The following is a 19,820-nucleotide window of genomic DNA, read 5'->3' as shown; positions in this document are numbered from 1 at the left end:
TACAAAAATTAGCCGGGCGTGGTGGTGCGCGCCTTTAATCCCAGCTACTAGGGAGGCTGAGGCAGGAGAATCCCTTGAACCCAGGAGGCAGAGATTGCAGTGAGCCGAGATCATGCCACTGCACTTCAGCCTGGCAACAGAGCGAGACTCCATCTCGAAAGAAAGAGAGAAAGAGAAAGAGAGAGAGAGAGAAAAGAAAAGAAAGAGGAAAAAGGAAGGAAAGGAAAGGAATGAAAGGAAGGAAAGGAAGGAAAGACCTGACTTCCTCCCAGAGAGAGCCTTGCAGGCAGTCTGAGGCTTCTCAGCTCAGCACAGCCACAGCTCCCATGCCCAACCTCCCATCTGGTTGCTGAAGCGTCTCCATCTCTTTACTTTCATCTAGACTACCTTTCTCAAAAGCCCAATCTGGCCCTTCTACAGCTCTCAACTGCTTTCAGGACTTCAAACTCCTTACTGCGACAGTCACAGCAGGCTCCAAGTTCTGGGCTTGCTTCTGCCTTACCTATCCAACACCCCCAGGCCACATTGTCCCCAACTCAATGCGGCTATCTTGCCGCCTTGCACACAAGCTCACCTGCACCACGACTGCCCGTTGACCCCATTCTCACAGAACAATGTCCAGAACTGACAGCAAGTATGGCTCAAGAGGCCAACTAGTCAACAGAGTGGAGCCGGAGAAGTAAGAAAGGACATGAGTGTACCTCCCTGAGCCATGGGATTCTTCAGAGTCAGTAAACGATATTTCCAGAAATCCAGTCTCATCCATACAACCTCCTGGTGACACACACACTGGCTCCTTGTGACCCGATCGCCAACAGGGGTAAGACCTATGTACCCATCAGTCCTTTAACTTGTACAATGGATCGGACGAGCCCAAAGTGTTCTTTAATCACCAGGAGGCATCTTAGTCGTGTGAAGGTCCTTATTTGTAGGAATGCCTGGTGATGGGAAGAAACTTCGTCTCAAATGATTCAGGGAAAAAGAGTTCTTTGTCCTGTAAATTCTAATGTCTATATGTTGTCTCCTGTCTGTATGTCTATATGTTCCTTCCTGAGGAATCATCTCGTGTTATGTATTATTTTAGGGTTGGTGAAGTACAGGCTTCAGATGCTCTTAAAATGTTCATAAGAACCAGATTTCCACTTCACTGTGGATCTCCTTGGTGTGGGGTTTGCCTATTCCATCTTTAGCACCCGAATTCTTATTCTACGTCTCTGTCATTCATGGACAGTCTCAAGAAAGGGGCACAAAAAATTTTGTTAAAAGGAAGCTAAATACCCAGGTTGTACTCCATCAATAAAATCATTTCTCTGAAAAAGAGTCCAATTCTGATTTGCTGTCACGGGATGTTTTCCTTAAAATATCATCTATAACAACAGCTGGCAAGTAGTTACTCTTTTTTCAGAGGCTTGGGTTTCTAGGAGTCAAAGCAAATGCACTCAAACGTGTTGTCACTTCTCCTTCCCCACTGACAGCGACATTAGCAGGCAGCCAGTGGTGCAGACAACATGCCTCTTTGCCATCCAGCTTACCAAGGGGATGGGCAGGTCCCTGCATACGCCCCTCCTTACAGAGAGGGCTCCCCATGGTCTTAGCAGGAGGTGGGAATGGCCTGGAGAACAGCCCCCTGGGTAGAATGCCTGAGGTCCAGCATCTTCCTTTGGTCATAATGTAAACTTTTAGAGACCCAACATGTCTTCCTCAGGAGAGGTATTGGAAAGTCCTTAAGAATAACTTTTTAAAAAAGGTAACTCCAATTGGATAATTGAAAAATGAGACGGTTGAGGTTTTTGGACTCTACAGGAAAAAAAAGGGATGGAGGATAGGATGTTGAGTCTAAGAAATTTGTTCATAACACTGGAGTAACTTCCTGCTTCCATGCAGGTAGCTCTCAGTCACTGCTGAGTAATTTAAGATGGAAAACTCAGTGAGTTTACTCAAGAGAAAACATCTCCATGTTAGATTAGGTTGCACAAAAAAAAAGCTTCATTGTCTCGCTGGACTCTAAACTCCATGTTCATTGTTTTGATGAACAGGACCACACCCCGAGGTTGGCCTGGAGAAGGTAAAGAAATCAGATCTAGAAAGAGCCAAGGGAAGGCAGACTGGACCCAAAGTTAACACCTACGACCAGGAGACTCCGGAGAAAAATGAAAGTGCTGCCTCATAAAGGGTCAACGAGAACACCAGAGTTAAAACTCAAATTCAGTCACTTAACAGAAAGAAAAGACAGGCAGGCAGATGGGTAACTCGCTCGGGAACGTCTCACTATCAAGGAAAAAATGGTAACACCCAATTAATAATTTATCTTTTATTGAAATTGTTGAATACTTTATATTACAGTAAAGTTGATTGAAAAAAAATGAAGAGAAAAATCAATTTTAAAAAATACACTCATGTTGAAATCAAACAAGCCAGCCAAACCGGTACAGGCCGAGGGATGCTGCAGGGCGGTTTGCTTCTCAGCAATAGAACACCAGAGTCTATATACAATTCTACAATGCGAGAAAAGTCATTCACTAAACATGGCAGGAAAGGCGCTGCTGCCAGAATAAGAACACCAGCAGCGCCTCCCTCCTCCTCCATGCTGTGACCGCCCGGCCTCCCTCCTCCTCCACGCCATGCCCGCCTGGCCTCCCTCCTCCTCCACGCTGTACCCGCCCAGCCTCCCTCCAGCATGAGGCCAAGTGCAATGCTAGGGCCGAGGCTCTGGCCCATGATTTTTCATGCAGTTTCTGTAAGTCACACACTGTGCAAATTAAGGCTTCTTATAGGTCGAATGGTTGATCAACACTTTTTTCTTAAAAAAATAAGCACAGTAAAGGTGGTATCATGAGAACCTGAAGAGATGAGACCTATACCCCAAATCTGGAAAAAATTCATTTTCTCTGACACCTCAACTCCACTCACACACACACACACACACACACACACAAACACACAAATCAATCTTTGGGCAGGTTGTTTGAATTCACCAGCCGGCAAAAATACTGACAAATGTGCTCTGTACGCCCAGGCTTGAAGATGTCATGCAAAAAGGTGCAGCCATTCCTGACTAAAGGCATAGAACAGGCAAACTCTCCAAAACCTAGGCACTCGGGGACCCTGTGCACATATGTGTGTGTGTGCGTGCACGCACGTGTGTGCCCTTAAGAAACAGAAAGCAAAAGAGAAAAGAGACGGAATGAGCTCCAACTCAGGGGACACATTAATGACCAGTTCAAAATCCCACCGGAAACTGCCCCATACACTGACAGCCTCACCATCTCAAGATGGACAAACTGGTGCATCACACCCCTGCCGGCAGGAAGAAACTGTGGCTGTTTTTTTTTTTCCTTTTTCTCAAACCTGAGTAATTGTCAAAGTCAATAAATAGGGGGAGAGAATTAAAATGCTAAAATATATCGGGGTCAAATACCCTATCGGGCCTAAAGCAGCAAGGGTTTCTTCGAATGCAGCCCTCTGTTTTGAGATGCGTCCGGCCTTATGCTTTTAAATGAGGACTTGGGGCAAAACCCTGGGCACAAGGTACCGCCCTGTGGCCGATCTGAGCCATGCCTTATTCCAATGACTGTAAACAATCAGGAAGGAGTGGGGCCTGACCTCCTTCACCCTCTCCCCCATCACAAAAACTCTTCCCTTTTGAAAGTTTCTGTTAAAGGCAAAATTATAGAAGCATCATCGAGTGGAAGTCTTATTTGGTTGGAGGTGCTTGGCTGTCCCGTGGCTCCGTGCTCCCTTGCAGGCACTGCGGAGTCAGATGTGTAAGAGGTCCTCGTCGCTGTCGTCATGGAAGGACACCAGCTTGGTGGAGCTCACTGTCTTCTGCTGTGCAGAGCTGGACTTCCCTTTCCTCGCCTTCTCACCCCTGACCAGCCCCACCCTATCGTCCTCACGCTCCTGAAAGGCATTGCTCTGTGCGTTTCTCACCGGGTGGGAGCTCTCTGCCCCAGCTCCCCTGCCCGAGTGAACTTTCACCTCTGGGATGGTCAGAACCTCATCCTCACTGTCCTGGTCATCCCCATGCAGGGAGCTGAGGGCTTTCACTGACTTGGTGGTGATATGGCCGTTCTCCTGCCCTTCCTTTCCCTGCCGTGGAGGAGGCAGCTGGATCTCTTCCATCAGCCACTCTGTTTCGTTCTCATCTGTCTCTTCTTCCTTATTCACCTGCCAGGGATCAACAGCAGAGACCACGTGAGCCCCCTCAGAGACCCCATTCTGCTCCACCATCCACCACATCAGGGATGCTCTCTGCTGGCACGAGCTGGGGAAGAACTGGCCCACTGTCCTCACAGTCACTGCATCTCCAGTTCCCAGGGAAAGGAAGACGAGGGCTGGCAACACCTTCCTGTTCCTAATGAGACCGCACCAAGGCAGGAGGGTTTGGGAGGGTAGCAGTGGGGTCATTTGGCAGGAGTCTCACAGCCAAGGGTGGGACCAAGCAGAAGGCGTTCGGGATGGCCTGGACCCGAAAAGCAGACCAGTGATTCCCCAGCTGCGCTGGGGGAGAAGGGGCTCTTCCGGGCTACTCATAGACTGAAAGGTGCCCACTGCATGGCAGGGGAGGAATGTCAAAGGAGGGACTCGAGTCAAAAGCCTAGTTTTAGAGAGCAATTCATCATTACCCATCGAGACCACAAACATTGTGTCCTTTGATCCAGATAATGCCTCTTTTCTGGAAATTTATCTGAAAGAAATCATCCAAATGCTACATGCACAACTATCTTCACTACTGTGTGTGTTGTTTTTTTTTTAAAGAACAGCCAAAAACAGTGGAAACAACCTAATTATTAAATACTTCAAGGAAATCAGTTGTAACCACGAGAGAAACTTGAGGGAAAAAAATAACAAAAAAATGTGCTGGGGTAAGCGGCTGAGGCAACGGGTGTTGCTTTCCTTTCTGGATTCCAGTCAGCCTGTGACTGCTTTCCTTGGCACCCCTGATGAGAACGACACGGACAGCGCAGCACGGGGGGCCGGGGAGGCAGGCCCTCAAGAGACTCGCCACAGAAAATTACCTTTGAGTATTTGTAGGACACGTTGGAACTTCTCCTACAGCAAGTGGTCAGCTTACTTATCACTGTTTCCCTATAAAAAAAGGAGACGATAATTACTCCAGGGTAGAGAGGGCATGGGCAGGAGCCCCACCCCCGCCAGCCCCGCCCCCATCTGCACCACCAGGGGGCTGGTGGCGGCTGCATTTCTCCCACATTCTGAATGACAAATGAGTAGCCGTGACAGGTTATACCCTAATGTATTTGTTGTGATTGAGTGGAAAGAACATGGGCTTTGGAATCCAACAGCAGAGGGCCCTCTAGAGCAACTTAACATTTGGGCAAGGACTTTTTCACATATGACTAACAGGACCACACCGGTCTGTCGCCACTAAGCCTGCCCGATGGTGGCTCACAGAGACGGACATCACATGCCCTTCCCGGCCCAGACCTTCTTCTGCCCCATTCTGCATTTTGGGTGTAGAGGGCCACAATCGGTACTTTTTTTTTTTTTTTTTTTTGGACAGTCTCACTCTGTTGCCCAGGCTAGAGTGCAGTGGTGAGATCTTGGCTCACTGCAGCCTCCACGGTCGGTACTTTCTGACCACCTCTCTCATTGGCCTGTGGCTCAGCTGGCAAATGACAGTGGCAGCAGGGAACGCCTGAGCTGGCCAGCTCCTGCCCCCAGGTCAGAGCCACTAACACTGACGCCTGACGTGAAAATCTGCTTGACTGTCACATGGAGAGTCCTTTCACCCAGCAAAGTGGGGCAAAAGGATGGCATCATACCTGGTACATAGGAGGCGCTTAATAAACTCCTGCATTTATGATGTGAGGAGGGCAGAGGGGTCAGCTGCTCCGTGGGAAAAGGCACCCATGAAAGGTGCCGTTTAATGTTCTACTCATCTTTGGACACAAAGGACCACGGTCCTAGAAGCCGCAGGCATGGGTGATGTGCGAGGGCCTCGGCCTTGGTCAGACAGAAATGCAGGCATTTAAAAACCACAACGCTGGGGACTGCTTCCAGAGAGTTTTGAACTAAGAACCTCGAGCCTTTGCTGTTGTAGGGCTTAAAAACAAATAAGTAAAACCCCACAAAACTGACCCCAAGATTAGCTGTGGGAGGCATGCATCCACCCGCCCCACCTCGCCCTGCCACCCACTTACCTCCTCTCCTTCTTGTAGAGCAACAGGGCCAGCAGGCAGCAGGTGAGCGCCACCAGCAGCAGGCTGAGCACCGCGCCGACTGCCTGGCTCCGCTCTGACAGCCCCTTGTGCATCTGCCCGTCGTCCCCAGGATTCTCGCTGTCAAAGCCCACCCTGCAAGGACGTCACAGAAAAGGAGCCGTGTCACAGGGTGGTCCTGCTGCCACAGCCACAACCTGAGACCTCAGTCTCCAAGGCAAGAGCAGCTCTGACTGTCCCAACACCATGTGATTCTTACTCCTGCCCAGAAAACAAGGCCACAAGGTCCACTCCACATGGAAAAGGGTTGCAAAAAGTTCCTGATGATGAGTTTGTGGCAGGGTTGTCAGAAAGGAAACAAGAAGGCACTGCTTCCAGCTCCATGAACTATCATTCACCCAAACACAGAGGAGACGGGCAGGAGGGACGCGGCCCCCTCTAGGTGGCCCAATCCACGGCAGGACTAGGCTGGGGCAGAGGCTGTCCCGAAGCACCACTCTTCTCTCCAGGGTCAGAGCTCTCTCCTCTCAGAATTTCTTCCGGAAGCAGTGAGCGCAGCCCACCGTGAGACACCATCTCCACACGAAAGGGGCCCAGGGGGCCTTAGAAACAGGCCAGGACGGGGCCCAGGGGCGGCCACAGACCAGGGTGGGGCCCAGGGAACAGCACAGCCCAGCACAGCCCCCGACGGGTCTCCTCTCTCCAAGCCTGCTCCATCCCAGGAGAAGGCTCTCGAGCACACCAGCTGCCTCACCAGCGGAGTTCACCATTCCCACCCAAGACCCGCATGCACACTTGTGGGAAAAAGCAGTGCGTTTCCATGACATGGAACACTCAAGCAGAGTTGGGACAATAATAGAAAATGAGAAACAACCACGGAGACTTCCCTTTGCGCTTAGGGAGCAACATGACACTCAAGAGTGTAACGACTTGACACTTCTAATCTCTCTGGCCCTCTGTCATTTGGGGCCACACACACAGGAACAGGATCACATAAACAGAAATTCCTCCTGTGCTGCTGGAGATGAGGCAACCCCAGCGGGGCTCATCTTGTGCTGCTGAAGATGCCGGCTGCTCAAAGAATTGAGGTTGAGGGCAACAGGCCAACCCGCAGCCCAGCCGCAAGGGCTGCCACTCTCAAAGTTCAGCTTAAGCCAAACAATCTAAAACATCAGCAAGACAAGAAACCACAGGGACAGCCTGGCGTCGAGTTCTAGGTGGGCCTGCAAGGGTCGACCTCTGCTCAGAAAGAAGCACCACCACACTCCACAGACAGGTCTGAGAGCTATGCAGACCTCTCCCTCCAAGCCAGAAACCCACTCACCCAGAAGCAGCTCCAGCCACTCAGGACCACTCGAAATGCATCCAAGAGACACATCATCACTCCGTTCTAAGCGTATTTTACTTTCTACCTTTGATTTCTTCTTTCGACCATGGATTATTCAGAAGTGAGTTTTAGTCTTCAAACGTATTTCTATTTTTCAGTTGTTTGTTCTTGGTTCCTAACTTAATTGCATCATGTATGTAGTTAATTGCATCAGTCAGAAATCTGCTGACTTAGGCCGAGCACAGTGGCTCATGCCTGTAATCCCAGCACTCTGGGAGGCTGAGGCAGGTGGATCACCTGAGGTCAGTAGTTTGAGACCAGCCTGGCCAACATGGTGAAACCCCATCTCTACTAAAAATACAAAAATTAGCCAGGAGGTAGTGGCACACGCCCATAATCCCAGCTACTCAGGAGGCTGAGGCATGAGAATCACTTGAATCTGGGAAGCAGAGGTTGCAGTGAGCCAAGATCGCACCACTGCACTCCAGCCTGGGCAGAAGAGCAAGTCTCTGTCTCCAAAAAAAAAAAAAAAAAAAAAAAAAGAAAATTGCTGACTTGCCTGCTTTGTGGTTAATTTTTGCTAAAGTTTTCTAAGTGTTTGATGTAAGCTTGGGCAAACAGTGTTCTCCCAACGCAGGGAACAGTGTTCTGCGCATGTCTATTAAATCTTGCTTTTCACTGTGCTGTCTCAATCTTCCAAAAAAAGCTTTACTCTTTGTCTACTCAACCCAGCAATCACTAAGCTTGTTTCCTGTGTGTGGTTTTGTCAATTTCTGCTTTACATATCAAGGCTTTTTTATTAGGTAGATGGAAGTTTAGGATTCTTGTATCTTCCTAGGAAATTAGCCCTTTTAAAATTATAATGACCCTCTTTATTCTTTATCCCTAATATTTTTCTTTAATATCCTATTTTATATTAACATAACTACTGCAGCTTTCTTTCAGATTATTTTCTGGTATATCTTTTCTTCTCCTTTGACTTCGGTCTTTTCTGTATCCTTGTTTTAGGCATGTTCCCTGTAAACAGAGTTGTTTTTGAAATCCAGTTTGACAACTTGTTTTTTAGCTGACAAGTTTAGTCAAGCTATACTTATGATTATAGATATATTTAGATTTATTTCTACCATACTGGGCTGAAATTTCTACTTGTCTGATTTTTGTTTTATTTTTCTCCTTGTCTTCTTTGGGGATTTAAGTATTTTTACTTCTCCTTTTCTTCTCCGCTGTTTTGGAAGTTACATACTATATTTATATTATTTTAGTGGTTATTCTTAAAATACTGGCACGCATACTAAGACAGGAAGTCTAACAGTATGTCTTCCAAACAATTAGGAACTCTACCTTTTCTTCCTTCCTTCATTTCTTTCAAGAAAATGGTTTTACTTTCATATGATGCTATCACTGTAAGAAATTTTAAAAGCTGGGAACTCTGCCACCCCTCTCAGCTTAGACACCACCGTTGTCCAGTACAGTGTGTCCTCATAGGGTCGCTGACAGTTTCCTTCAAACTGCAACCTTCCGTGAAGCGACTATAGGAGGTCCTCGAATGACATCATTTCCTTCAAAACTGTCTCATTATAAAGTTGATGAGGCTGGGCACGGTGGCTCACGCCTGTAATCCCAGCACTTTGGGAGGCTGAGGCAGGCGGATCACAAGATCAGGAGATCGAGATCAACCTGGCTAACACGGTGAAACCCCGTCTTTACTAAAAATACAAAAAAATTAGCCGGGCATGGTAGCGGGCCCCTGTAGTCCCAGTTACTTGGGAGGCTGAGGCAGGAGAATGGCGTGAACCTGGGAGGCAGAGCTTGCAGTGAGCCAAGATCGCGCCACTGCACTCCAGCCTGGGCGAGAGCGAGACTCTGTCTCAAAAAAATAACATAACATAACATAACACAACATAAAATAAAGTTGAGAAAAAAAACCGGTTTCATTATACATCGTTTCACATAAAGCTGCAGTTTCCAAGAACCTATCGATCATATAAAGTGAGGATTTAAAGTATTTTAACCTTTCTTGAATTATTTTCTAATACAACAAATTAGCTTCCCCTAAAGCTTTTACAGTCTTTTCTTTGTATCTGCTCTCCTGGTATTTCATAAGTGGGTGGGTCTTGTCATCAATAACTGTGCTGGGCACATAGCCTGCCCCTTCCATCTGTAGATGCCTGTCTTTTAGCTTTGTGTAAGTTTTTTGACTTTAATCAAATATTGTGAAAGAACCATTTTTGTAAAGTAGGAGGAAGGTGTAAGACAGCTCTATCTTCATCTACTATTGCAGGAAGTCAACAGATGAGACATAGGATGTTAATTTAAAATATTGAGGTAAATTCCAGAAGAAATAGCTAAAAGAACTAAAAATGGTAATCTATTAGGGTGAACATTGCTACCTGTTTGTTATAGTTACATGATTTTTTTTTCCTGAGATCTAGTCTCGCTCTGTCACCCAGGCTGCAGCACAGTGACGCCATCTCGGCTCACTGCAACCTCCACCTCCCAGGTTCAAGCAATTCTCCTGCCTCAGCCTCCTGAGTAGCTGCGATTACAGGTGTGCACCACCACGCCTGGCTAATTTTTGTATTTTTAGTAGAGACGGGGTTTCACCATGTTGCCCAGGCTGGTCTAGAACTCCTGACCTCAAGTGATCCGCCCACCTTAGCCTCCCAAAATGTTGGGATTACAAGCGTGAGCCACCGCGTCTGGCCATATTTACATGATTTTACAATGTACAACACTGATAACATTTGGGGAAAAAAAAATCTCAGGCACTATTCCACGTCACCCCCAGGTGGTACTGCATCCCTCAAAATCCACCATCTGAGTTTTTGCTCTTGGTTTCAACTTCTGTTTCTTTTTTTTAAAGTCCTTATTACCTTGTCAGTGTGTTAAGGGATTTAAACAGCTCCCAATCCCGATGTTCTGAACATCATGAAACCGAGGTTTCCTGGAGAATCTTCCTCTCTGGTTTTAGAGTCAAACACCAAAGCCCTATAAACGGTGCTTTTCCTACTCACAGAAGTCGAACTCTAAACATTCAACACGGACTGGATCCTAGCCTGGGCTGGTCCCTCAAACCCACACAGAAGACCAGCTGCCATGTCAGGAGGCAGGATTCATCTCATGGCAGCTGTAGCCTCTCCATGACAGAGAATGCAGGGAAAGTTCACTTCTGGGTTTTATCTTTTATAAAAATTCACATTTTGCTTCTTTCAGGAAGAACTTCCAGTTTCAATCCTTTCATTTTGTAATGACATCACCGGAACACCATAAACATTCAAAAGCTGAAAATACCACAAGTGAAATTTCAACCAAAAGCCTCTTTCCCTGACTGTGCAGCTGAGGATCCCTAAGTACACAGGCCTGAACAGCACAGGACAAAGCTGGTTTTTGCTGAGCTCATGTCCACTGTTAAGGGTGGGCAGGGGGAGTGCTGATTTAAGATGTAAAATGTGTGATCTTCATTCCCCCATGACCCCTACCACTGGCGTCTGCTGACTCTACGGTCCCTTTTTCAGGACATGAAGGAAACAATTACATGGCAAGAATTCATGTTCCCCCAATCTTAAAGTCTCAGGACAGAGAATGAAAAGCTTATGTAAAACGGTGGGCCAGGCCGGGCATGGCAGCTCACGCTTGTAATGCCAGCACTTTGGGAGGCCGAGGCAGGCAGATTATCTGAGGTCAGGAGTTCAAGACCAGCCTGGTCAACATGGTGAAACCCCATCTCTACTAAAAATACAAAAATTAGCAGGGCATAATGACGCATGCCTGCAATCCCAGCTACTTGGGAGGCTGAGGCAGGAGAATCGTCTGAACCAGGAGGCAGAGGTTGCAACGAGCCAAGACCGCACCACTGCACTCCAGCCTGAGTGACAGAGCAAGAGTCCATCCCAAAAAAATAAAAAATAAAAATAAAAATAAATACAATGGTGGGTGGGGGTGACATTAGAAGAAAATAAATCCAAGAGGAAAGCAACTGACAACATGTTATTCGTGGCAAAGTATAAAACGGCTGTGGGACAAAAGACAACCAATGGAGGTGCCACCTTCCTTCAGAGCAGAAACTGCTCCCTCTGTTCTCATGCTGATTCTCAAAATCTGGAGAGTAAGCTTTTCATTCATTCAAACAAACGTAAAAATACGGCACTCAAATCAAAGTGAAACTTTACCAAACAATCATTTGTATTAGGACACAAAAGATGTTCCAGGATTACAGAGAGGAGGCACCACCAGTACTTGCCTCCCAGGAGCTAAGGAGAGGGAGGCAGTAATGGGAACGGGGTAGAGGGACAGAGCTGGGGTGCCCTGACTGGACCCTATTCGGGGCATGGTACACACAAAGGAAACAACGGCACTGCTACTGGGGGTGGTGGGAGGTGACGCAGCCATGGACCAAAAATCAGTGGCAGGATGCTGACAAGCAGCGGAGCGGGGCACTGACTATGTGGGGTCCGCTTCTATCATTTTCTCTATTTTTTGGTGCATGTTCTGAATATTTCACAAGAAAACATTGGGGAAAAAACACACATACACTTATTCTTAAGGGAAGATGTGGGGTATAAGTGCTAAGCTTCCGGATGTCATACTCACCCCAGAGGACACACGGCTGAGGTGTACCAAGAGAAGAGGTACTGGCAGTCGGCAGTCTCGTGACTGAACTCGGGGATCCCGTCCTCCACCAGAGGGTCACAGTGGAAGAAGATGGTGGAAGAAACAGACTTGGTCTTATCCTTTCCGCACTTAGAGGAAGAGGCAAACACGACATCGAGATCGCCGTCTGTCAAACGGGAAGGGCACACATGGCATGTCACCATCATTTTTCACGAGCAGACTGAGCTTAGCTCCTTACGGTCTAAAAGGTTTGCAAAGACTTAAAATCAGGCAGAAGAGACTTCCTCCCATGTCCCACGTGCACTCTGTTCACAGCTTACGAGGCCACTCGATGCACATGGATAGAGCCCTGCCCTTAGTCAGCATGCAGTAAAGAATTTTTGTTTTGTTTTAACCACGAGTATTTATTGATGGACTGAAGACACAATTTTAATGGAACAATAAGGCACAACCGTGGATTAAAACAGTATGCTGTACAGCCAAAAGAAGGGAAAAGCTACAATTTTAGGAACTTTAAATATGCAAATCAAGGAGCCTCTGAAGTATCTAATAGATCAGTATCAGATATTCTTCCCTTTCTATATAATTCCTGTATTACATCACTCAATCACAAAGTCCAACTGACACTTCATAAAGAATTCCTCATTCATTTATATTTGAGCCATCCAGCCTGGCTACTCCCCTGTTCTCCACTGTTTTCCATCGCTTTGCAGTGTATTTTTTAGCAATCCCCTTCCTAAAGAATTATGTACACATCTTCAATAGCTTTCCAAAGCAAGGAAACAAGCAAGCAAGCAGCGAGTCAAGAAAGTCAGCCAACGGCACATATGTGAATGAACAGACTCACAGAGACATACATTAGGATGGCAACAGCCTGATTCACTGAAGTCTAAACTAAGCTGACTTTGGCAGAAAAGTTGCTGTGATTTGCTTAAAGACTTGGAATGCCACCTTAGGTTGTGCTACTAGTGCCAGACCTCTTGTTTCTAAGGGATTAGCAGTGGTCTACACAAGGAGCTGGGAAACCAGTGTAACCAGGGAGCTAATGATACAACAGTCAACGCTTTGGACTTGTATTAGGAGCGGACTATGGCTTCTAGCATTAACATTTGCCAAGTGTAAAATTCATAAAGAATTTTGTGCAAAACTTCAAGACACAGAGAACAATCTTTAAATATTTTGGACTAGGATACATTAGGCACTTCCATAACACTAATCTTTCTAACTTGGAAACGTATAGTGAAAAGCATTCCAGTGCACATAACACTGAGGCATAAACCATGCAGCAGAGGTGTGAATGCAGGAGGCTTCACAGGGTGCGCAGCCTCCTTGTTCAAAAAGCCATGAGAAAGTCCCCAAGCATATTGTCTGAGCAGCCGTTCTGGTGGTAACCGTGTCCCAAGACTAAGCAATCTGCAGGCATATTGCTACTTTTTGAATAGTCAACACTGCACTAACAAGAGACGCCCCATAGGTACAAAGTTGAGAATCAGAGGCCAGAGGTAGAGTGACGTGGGCAAGCAACCTAAAAGACTTGACTCCACACCTCTCACCAAGGCCACCTTTCAAGAATATCTCCACCCAGCAGCCCTTTGATGACAGAGAAGAGTGCAGAGGATGATCTCATACTCCCGAGAGAAGTGTTGGTTACCAAAAAGCTCCTGGAGAGGCAACATCCCAGAGGGCCTTTTTTTTTTTTTTTTTTTTTTGAGATGGAGTCTCGCTCTGTCGCCCAGGCTGGAGTGTAATGGCACCATCTTGGCTCACTGCAAGCTCTGCCTCCCAGGTTCACGCCATTCTCCTGCCTCAGCCTCCCGAGTAGCTGGGACTACAGGCACCCGCCACCATGCCCGGCTAATTTTTTGTATTTTTAGTAAAGACGGGGTTTCACCGTGTTAGCCAGGATGGTCTCGATCTCCTGACCTCGTGATCTGCCCGCCTCGGCCTCCCACAGTGCTGGGATTACAGGCGTGAGCCACCGCGCCCAGCTCCAGAGGGCCTTTTAATAATGAAGGTAGATAAAAACTGCCAGACCACCGAACTATCGAGCCAAGTCAGAAATACAATACCAGGCATAGCTTGGGGTGCCAAGCAGAACAGAGAAGATTCTGAGGCTTCACAAAAAGCAGAAAGACTGCATGACTAGGTGAACAGTATGTTGAATGTACACAGAAGTGGGAAGCAAAGGACATATAAAAAGGATGGAGAAGCATGCTGGCAGACTCGCCAGAGGGAAGGCAGCAGGTGCAGTCTACATCCAGTGAAAGAGCTTTGCTGGCTTGTTCCTCGGCAGGATTCCCTATCTTACTTTCTCAGACTGGATGGATGTGTGGCATTCAGCAGCAGAACAGAGGAAGACGATATTTATAAATGAAGAACTGGCGAATGGATACTGAGAAGAAATAGACTGGGTGTACCATTCTGTAACACCCTGTTTATAGACCAAAAGCAGGTTTGTGTTGACAGAAAATATTTGGGGTTGTTATGCAACAGCAGTAGTACTTTGGGAGAAGGGGAATGATGGGGTGGAGGTAGGGCTGGTGGACAGGAGGACTGTCAAGTTCCAGTTCTTAAATACTAGACTGCAAGGAATAGTTTGCTGTCTGTCCTTTAGTGAAGAAATCGGATGCTCATTTTCTGTTCTACATCCACCTTCTCCAAAACCTTAGCAAACTCTGTGATAAAGATATGGCACTGTCCCCATGCTGATCAGCCTCCTGAATGGTCCTGTCTGCGATACTGCCCAGCTGCTTATCTGAGATATTTACTTGGACCATCATGCACAGCAATCTTAACAGCTCATCACGAGAGATCTTGTTATCTTTATCCAAATCATATAGTCGAAAAGCAAACTGCAGTTTGTTGCTTCGGCTGTTGAGTGGTTCAGGTCCATTCACATCTTTGCTCTTTTCATTATCCTCAATGGTTCGGAAATGAGCCAGAGTTTGCAGGAATCCACGGAAGTTTACCTGGTCCTCTCCCTCTGGAAGGAAGGCATTGATGATCCAGTCCCCCACTGGGTTGATGGCAAGTTCTGGAATCCCCTGGAAATCGTCCTGTTCTCTCCTTTGTCCAGGTTGCTGAACCGGCTGTACAGGCGTGTGATTTGACTGTGGGAAAAGCCAGTCTCCTTCTTGATCTCCTCAAGCTCTTCATCGTGCAGTAAGGTGGAGGCCTGAGACCCCATCACTGTGCCAGGAGCTCCTCCAGGAACAGAAGCAACAGCAACAGGAGGGAAGGCAAGAATTTAACCTTGCCTAAAAAGAGGGCTGGCCTTGCTCCTTGGCTAATGACAGGATACGGAGCAGGGGCTGGCCATGCAGTACCTGAGTGATCAACGGACCAATCCTGCCCATGTCAGAGCCCCGGGAAAAACTCTGGACATCAAGGCTCGGGGAAGCACCTCCGGCTGGTGATACTCCATGTGCACTGCCACACGTGGGTGCTGGGAACACAACACATCTGATTCCACGGGAGAGCTGGTGGGAACTCTGCATATTCGATTCCCTCCTGGACTCTGCCCTGTGTGCATCTTGGTTGATTTTAACCTGTATCTTTTTGCTGCAGTAAATCATAACTATGAGCGTAACTGCTTCCAGGGAGCTCTGTGAGTTATGGTGAAAGGGTAAATCTGAAGTTGGCTTGGGAACCCCTTCAGTGTGCTGTTGCTGTCAGAAGTGAGGAACCCTTGTGTGGACTCCTTGCATGAACTCTGCTGCTCCCAACCTTTGTCACTGGCTGAAAATCTTTGTGGCTGGTGCTGCTGGGTGCCAGGAATGCAGAGGCGAGAGTGCAGGGTAGGAGACGGACATGTCCACACACAGATGGGGCCCAGAGACAGGCGGTGCGGCTCCGCTCCGGGAGGGCCCCGCATTCTCGCTTGGGAGTAGCTGAAGCAGGGGCTGCTGAATGGACTGTTCCACAGGGCTGATGTGGGGAAGCAAACCGCCCAGCAGCTCCACGTCCTGATGAGAGACAGCTCTGCCCTCCCGAAGGAATGGCAAGCCTCAGGAAGAGATAGAAACTTCATTTCTTCATGAAAGATGACAAGATGTCTTAAAACTAAAGCTACTTCCTGGGGCTGGTGAATGAAGAAAGTGAAAAGGTCTGAAAGGGATTTTATTTACCAAGAATGACTAAATGCGCATGCACAAGCACTCTGAAAGCTGGGGATCCTCAAAGGTCTGCTAGACATACCACTTGTGAATGTGGAGGTCTTATGTGTAACCAGACAAGTGGCCAGTGCTGCACGATGGAGCGTGAAGACTCCTGCAGACACACCAGCAGTCACCTGCTATGAGAAGGTGGGCCTTCCCAGGAGGGGCACTGGAGGTAGGTTTGGAATCCTGCAGACACACCAGCGGTGTCACCCTGCTATGAGAAGGTGGGCCTTCCCAGGAGGGGCACTGGAGGTAGGTTTGGAATCCTGCAGACACACCAGCGGTGTCACCCTGCTATGAGAAGGTGGGCCTTCCCAGGAGGGGCACTGGAGGTAGGTTTGGAATCCTGCAGACACACCAGCGGTGTCACCCTGCTATGAGAAGGTGGGCCTTCCCAGGAGGGGCACTGGAGGTAGGTTTGGAATCCTGCAGACACACCAGCGGTGTCACCCTGCTATGAGAAGGTGGGCCTTCCCAGGAGGGGCACTAGAGGTAGGTTTGGAAGGATGAGGAAGGTGGGCCGAGGCATTCCAGCACCAAAAGCAGCATGTGTAAACCCACCAGGTTACAGGGTGACTTTGGGAACTAGTGAATAACCTGATGGCTGAGGCATGTGTAGGAGCAGCAGCTTGCAAGGCTGCCCTGGTACATGGGAGCCTCTCAGACATCTTCAAGCTGTGTCAGAGAGAGCCTAGACTTTCCTTCTCTGCATGACAGGGCCCCTGAAGGCTTTTGAAACAATCCTTCCTTCCTTCCTTTAATCAAGATTTACCAAGAACTGGGAAAGAGGACAGCAAAAGAAGGCACAACCTGTGACATGCAACATCCGATTCTGAATGACTGAAGGATTCACCGAAGTGTGAGGAAGGCAGAGAACAGAGAAACACAGAGTGCTAGCTCCATGCTGTGGAGTTATGCAAGTGAAAGAGGCTGATCAACTTTCCCATCATCAACTCACCCAGAAAGCAGAACATTCACTTTCCCAGTTCTATTCAGGGGCCACAGGTGCTATGAGCAGATGCACCAGGGCGCTGTCTACAATCTGTGACCAGGAGCAGCGATGCTGACCCAGCTTCCCTCCATCAGGTGCTGCCATCGTGGAGATGCACTCAGCAACAGGGCACGGAGCACCTGCTCCTTCTCGGCAATGAGCTCAGCACCAGGGCATGGAGCACCTGCTCCTTCTCGGCGATGTGCTCAGCACCAGGGCATGGAGCACCTGCTCCTTCTCGGCCATGTGCTCAGCACCAGGGCACAGAGCACCCGCTCCTTCTCGGCGATGCGCTCAGCACCAGGGCACAGAGCACCCGCTCCTTCTTGGCGATGCGCTCAGCACCAGGGCACGGAGCACCTGCTCCTTCTCGGCGATGAGCTCAGCACCAGGGCATGGAGCACCTGCTCCTTCTCGGCAATGTGCTCAGCACCAGGGCACAGAGCACCTGCTCCTTCTCAGCTATCACTACTCTCCCCTCCCAGAGGACATGATCGGCAGCTCTTTGACATCAGAGCAGGCTGGGGTTTTCTTTAAACACACTTCATTTTTTTTTTAAAGAGTTATTACATCCACACAAGGTTCAAAAATCAAATTATGAAAGGTATATAGTTAAGACTAGCTGTTCAAAACAAAAGCAGCCTTTCAGGATTATGTGAGGGAACAAAGGGCAACACCCTTATTAGTGCCAGTTTAAAACCTTCCTTCACACCCTGGACTCTGCCCTATGTGCGTCCTGGTTGATTTTAACCTACATCCTAACATTTAGGCCAGTTTCCTTTCATCCTTCTTACAAATATAAAATCTCTTACCCTTCTCTAATATTATTTGGCATTCCAAAATAAGGAAGTGTCATGGTTAAAACCAAATCAAAGGCAATTCTGACTGTGCACAGCTCAGCCTCCACCCAACCTCAGAACCACTGGATCAGACCAGGTTTTAGTTTTTTTGTACATTTACTTGATAACTAAGACACAATTTGCCTACAGTGAAATGCTTAGGTCTGACACGTATCGCTCAATCCACTGTCAAGAAATTCATAACAAAGTAAAGAATTAGACCATGGTTTTTGTTTTAAAAGTGGTCCGAGATTTCAACTGAAGGGAGTTAGTTGAAAATTTTAATCCCCTTCCTTGGAGGAAGTTAAATGTGGAACTTTGTGGGAAGCCACGGATTACCTTGAAGGTAGTACTTGGTCTTGTCAGAGGTGCCGACTTTCCGACTGAAGTGCTGATCGTTGGGCTTCACCTGGCATATGTTGGCTCCAGAGCACGCCGGGTTTCTGGAGCTCGTGATGGAGGAAAGTTGGATCTCATACAGGTAGTTGTCCCCATTGGTCCTCATGTCCCCAGAGGCTCTGAACAGCCTGAAGAGACAGAAAAGATCACAGTGACATGGAAGTCCTTCAAGAAGGCATTCATGACATAAACCCTCAGTCCTCAGAATCACTGCAGGGCCCCAGGATGCTTCCTTTCCTAGGGAAAGGAAGCACGGACACGCTAGGGCAGCACGTCTGTGACCCCACAGAGATTCTGAGGACACCAGTTTCCCTCTCAAGAGGCTTTCTCCCCAACCAGTTCTGCCCTCTGAGTGCTAATCCACCTTCCTCAGGTGCCGTATCCAGCACCACACGGCCCTCGCCCTGTCTGTGCACCTCGGCCACCACCCCCAAGAGCAGCCCCAGTAACACTGCTGAGAAACTTATTTTCTAAACACTGGTAAGCCCAGAAGATTCCTGCTCAAACATGTCAGAAGCCTTCGGCTTCAACCCCTGAGATTATCATGAAGTGAGGGAGAAGGAGGGGGGATTTATTTTTACACTCATGAGAATTCACCATCTTTGGTGTTAAAACTTAATGATTGAGTAATGCTTTTCCTCAGTTTAAGCAAAAGATGACGATGACTCCAGCAACAGTAACTAAAACACAGGCCTATTTATCCTGCAGTGCTCCCCGATAGGGAAAGAGCGGCATTGCTGGTTTAATTTTGAACACATTTCACAGCTCAGAAGGAAAACGTTTTACTTACTTAAAATAAATATCTCCGAGGCTGAAGCTCTTGCCATTTATAGGGTTGGTGATGGTCCCATTCACCATCTGCACCTCCTGAGGCTTCACGGCGCAGGCAGCCCGGGAGTCCCAGCTGAAGTAGTAAGTGCAGCTGTCGATATCAAACCTAGGAGGAGGGAAGCACAGGCTACAGTCACCTCCCCAGCCAGACACGAGGGAAGACTGCAAAACAATGAACACTGTGGAGCCCTTGAAGCAGCTCACTGGCTTTCAGTCAAGGTGCTGCGAGACTTCGGTTGGGTCCCGAGGCCCCCACTCCCCGGGCTGCGCAGGCCTAGGCAGAACTTCCCGACTCAACCCTGACGGCAGCTCGGAGCGAGGGTGGTTATTTTACTCACTTCTTTTCATCACCACAATGGACAGGGAAGATGACTGTGGTGCACACATCAGTAATGTGACAAAGCAGGCAAGCATTCAATATAAATTTTTTAAAATTTGTAAACCATGCAACATTTAAAACCTGGAAAATTTGCTCCTAGATTT

At 48.0% G+C, this 19,820-nt stretch overlaps 1 protein-coding gene and 1 pseudogene across 1 annotated transcript in view; both read right to left on the bottom strand.

Annotated features, from left to right (window-relative positions):
• Window positions 1–2,296: 2,296 nt before the first annotated feature.
• Window positions 2,297–19,820, bottom strand: part of IGF2R (insulin like growth factor 2 receptor) — a 139,217-nt gene continuing 121,693 nt past the window's right edge. The window contains exons 43-48 of the mRNA XM_019029518.4: window positions 19,297–19,443; window positions 18,447–18,634; window positions 12,097–12,283; window positions 6,162–6,314; window positions 5,019–5,088; window positions 2,297–4,167 (exon numbers count right to left, since the gene is read on the bottom strand). Of these exons, the coding sequence (XP_018885063.2) occupies window positions 3,757–4,167; window positions 5,019–5,088; window positions 6,162–6,314; window positions 12,097–12,283; window positions 18,447–18,634; window positions 19,297–19,443 (1,156 nt within the window). The 3' untranslated portion in view covers window positions 2,297–3,756. The remainder of the gene's footprint in view (window positions 4,168–5,018; window positions 5,089–6,161; window positions 6,315–12,096; window positions 12,284–18,446; window positions 18,635–19,296; window positions 19,444–19,820) is intronic.
• LOC101146875 (calcineurin B homologous protein 1-like) lies at window positions 12,291–18,381 on the bottom strand (annotated as a pseudogene).

The sequence above is a fragment of the Gorilla gorilla genome, chromosome 5 (assembly GCF_029281585.2).
Source record: "Gorilla gorilla gorilla isolate KB3781 chromosome 5, NHGRI_mGorGor1-v2.1_pri, whole genome shotgun sequence".
Classification (NCBI taxonomy): Eukaryota; Metazoa; Chordata; class Mammalia; order Primates; family Hominidae; genus Gorilla; species Gorilla gorilla.
Note: the sequence above shows the minus strand (reverse complement) of the source record. Positions and strands in the feature narration are given on the sequence as shown.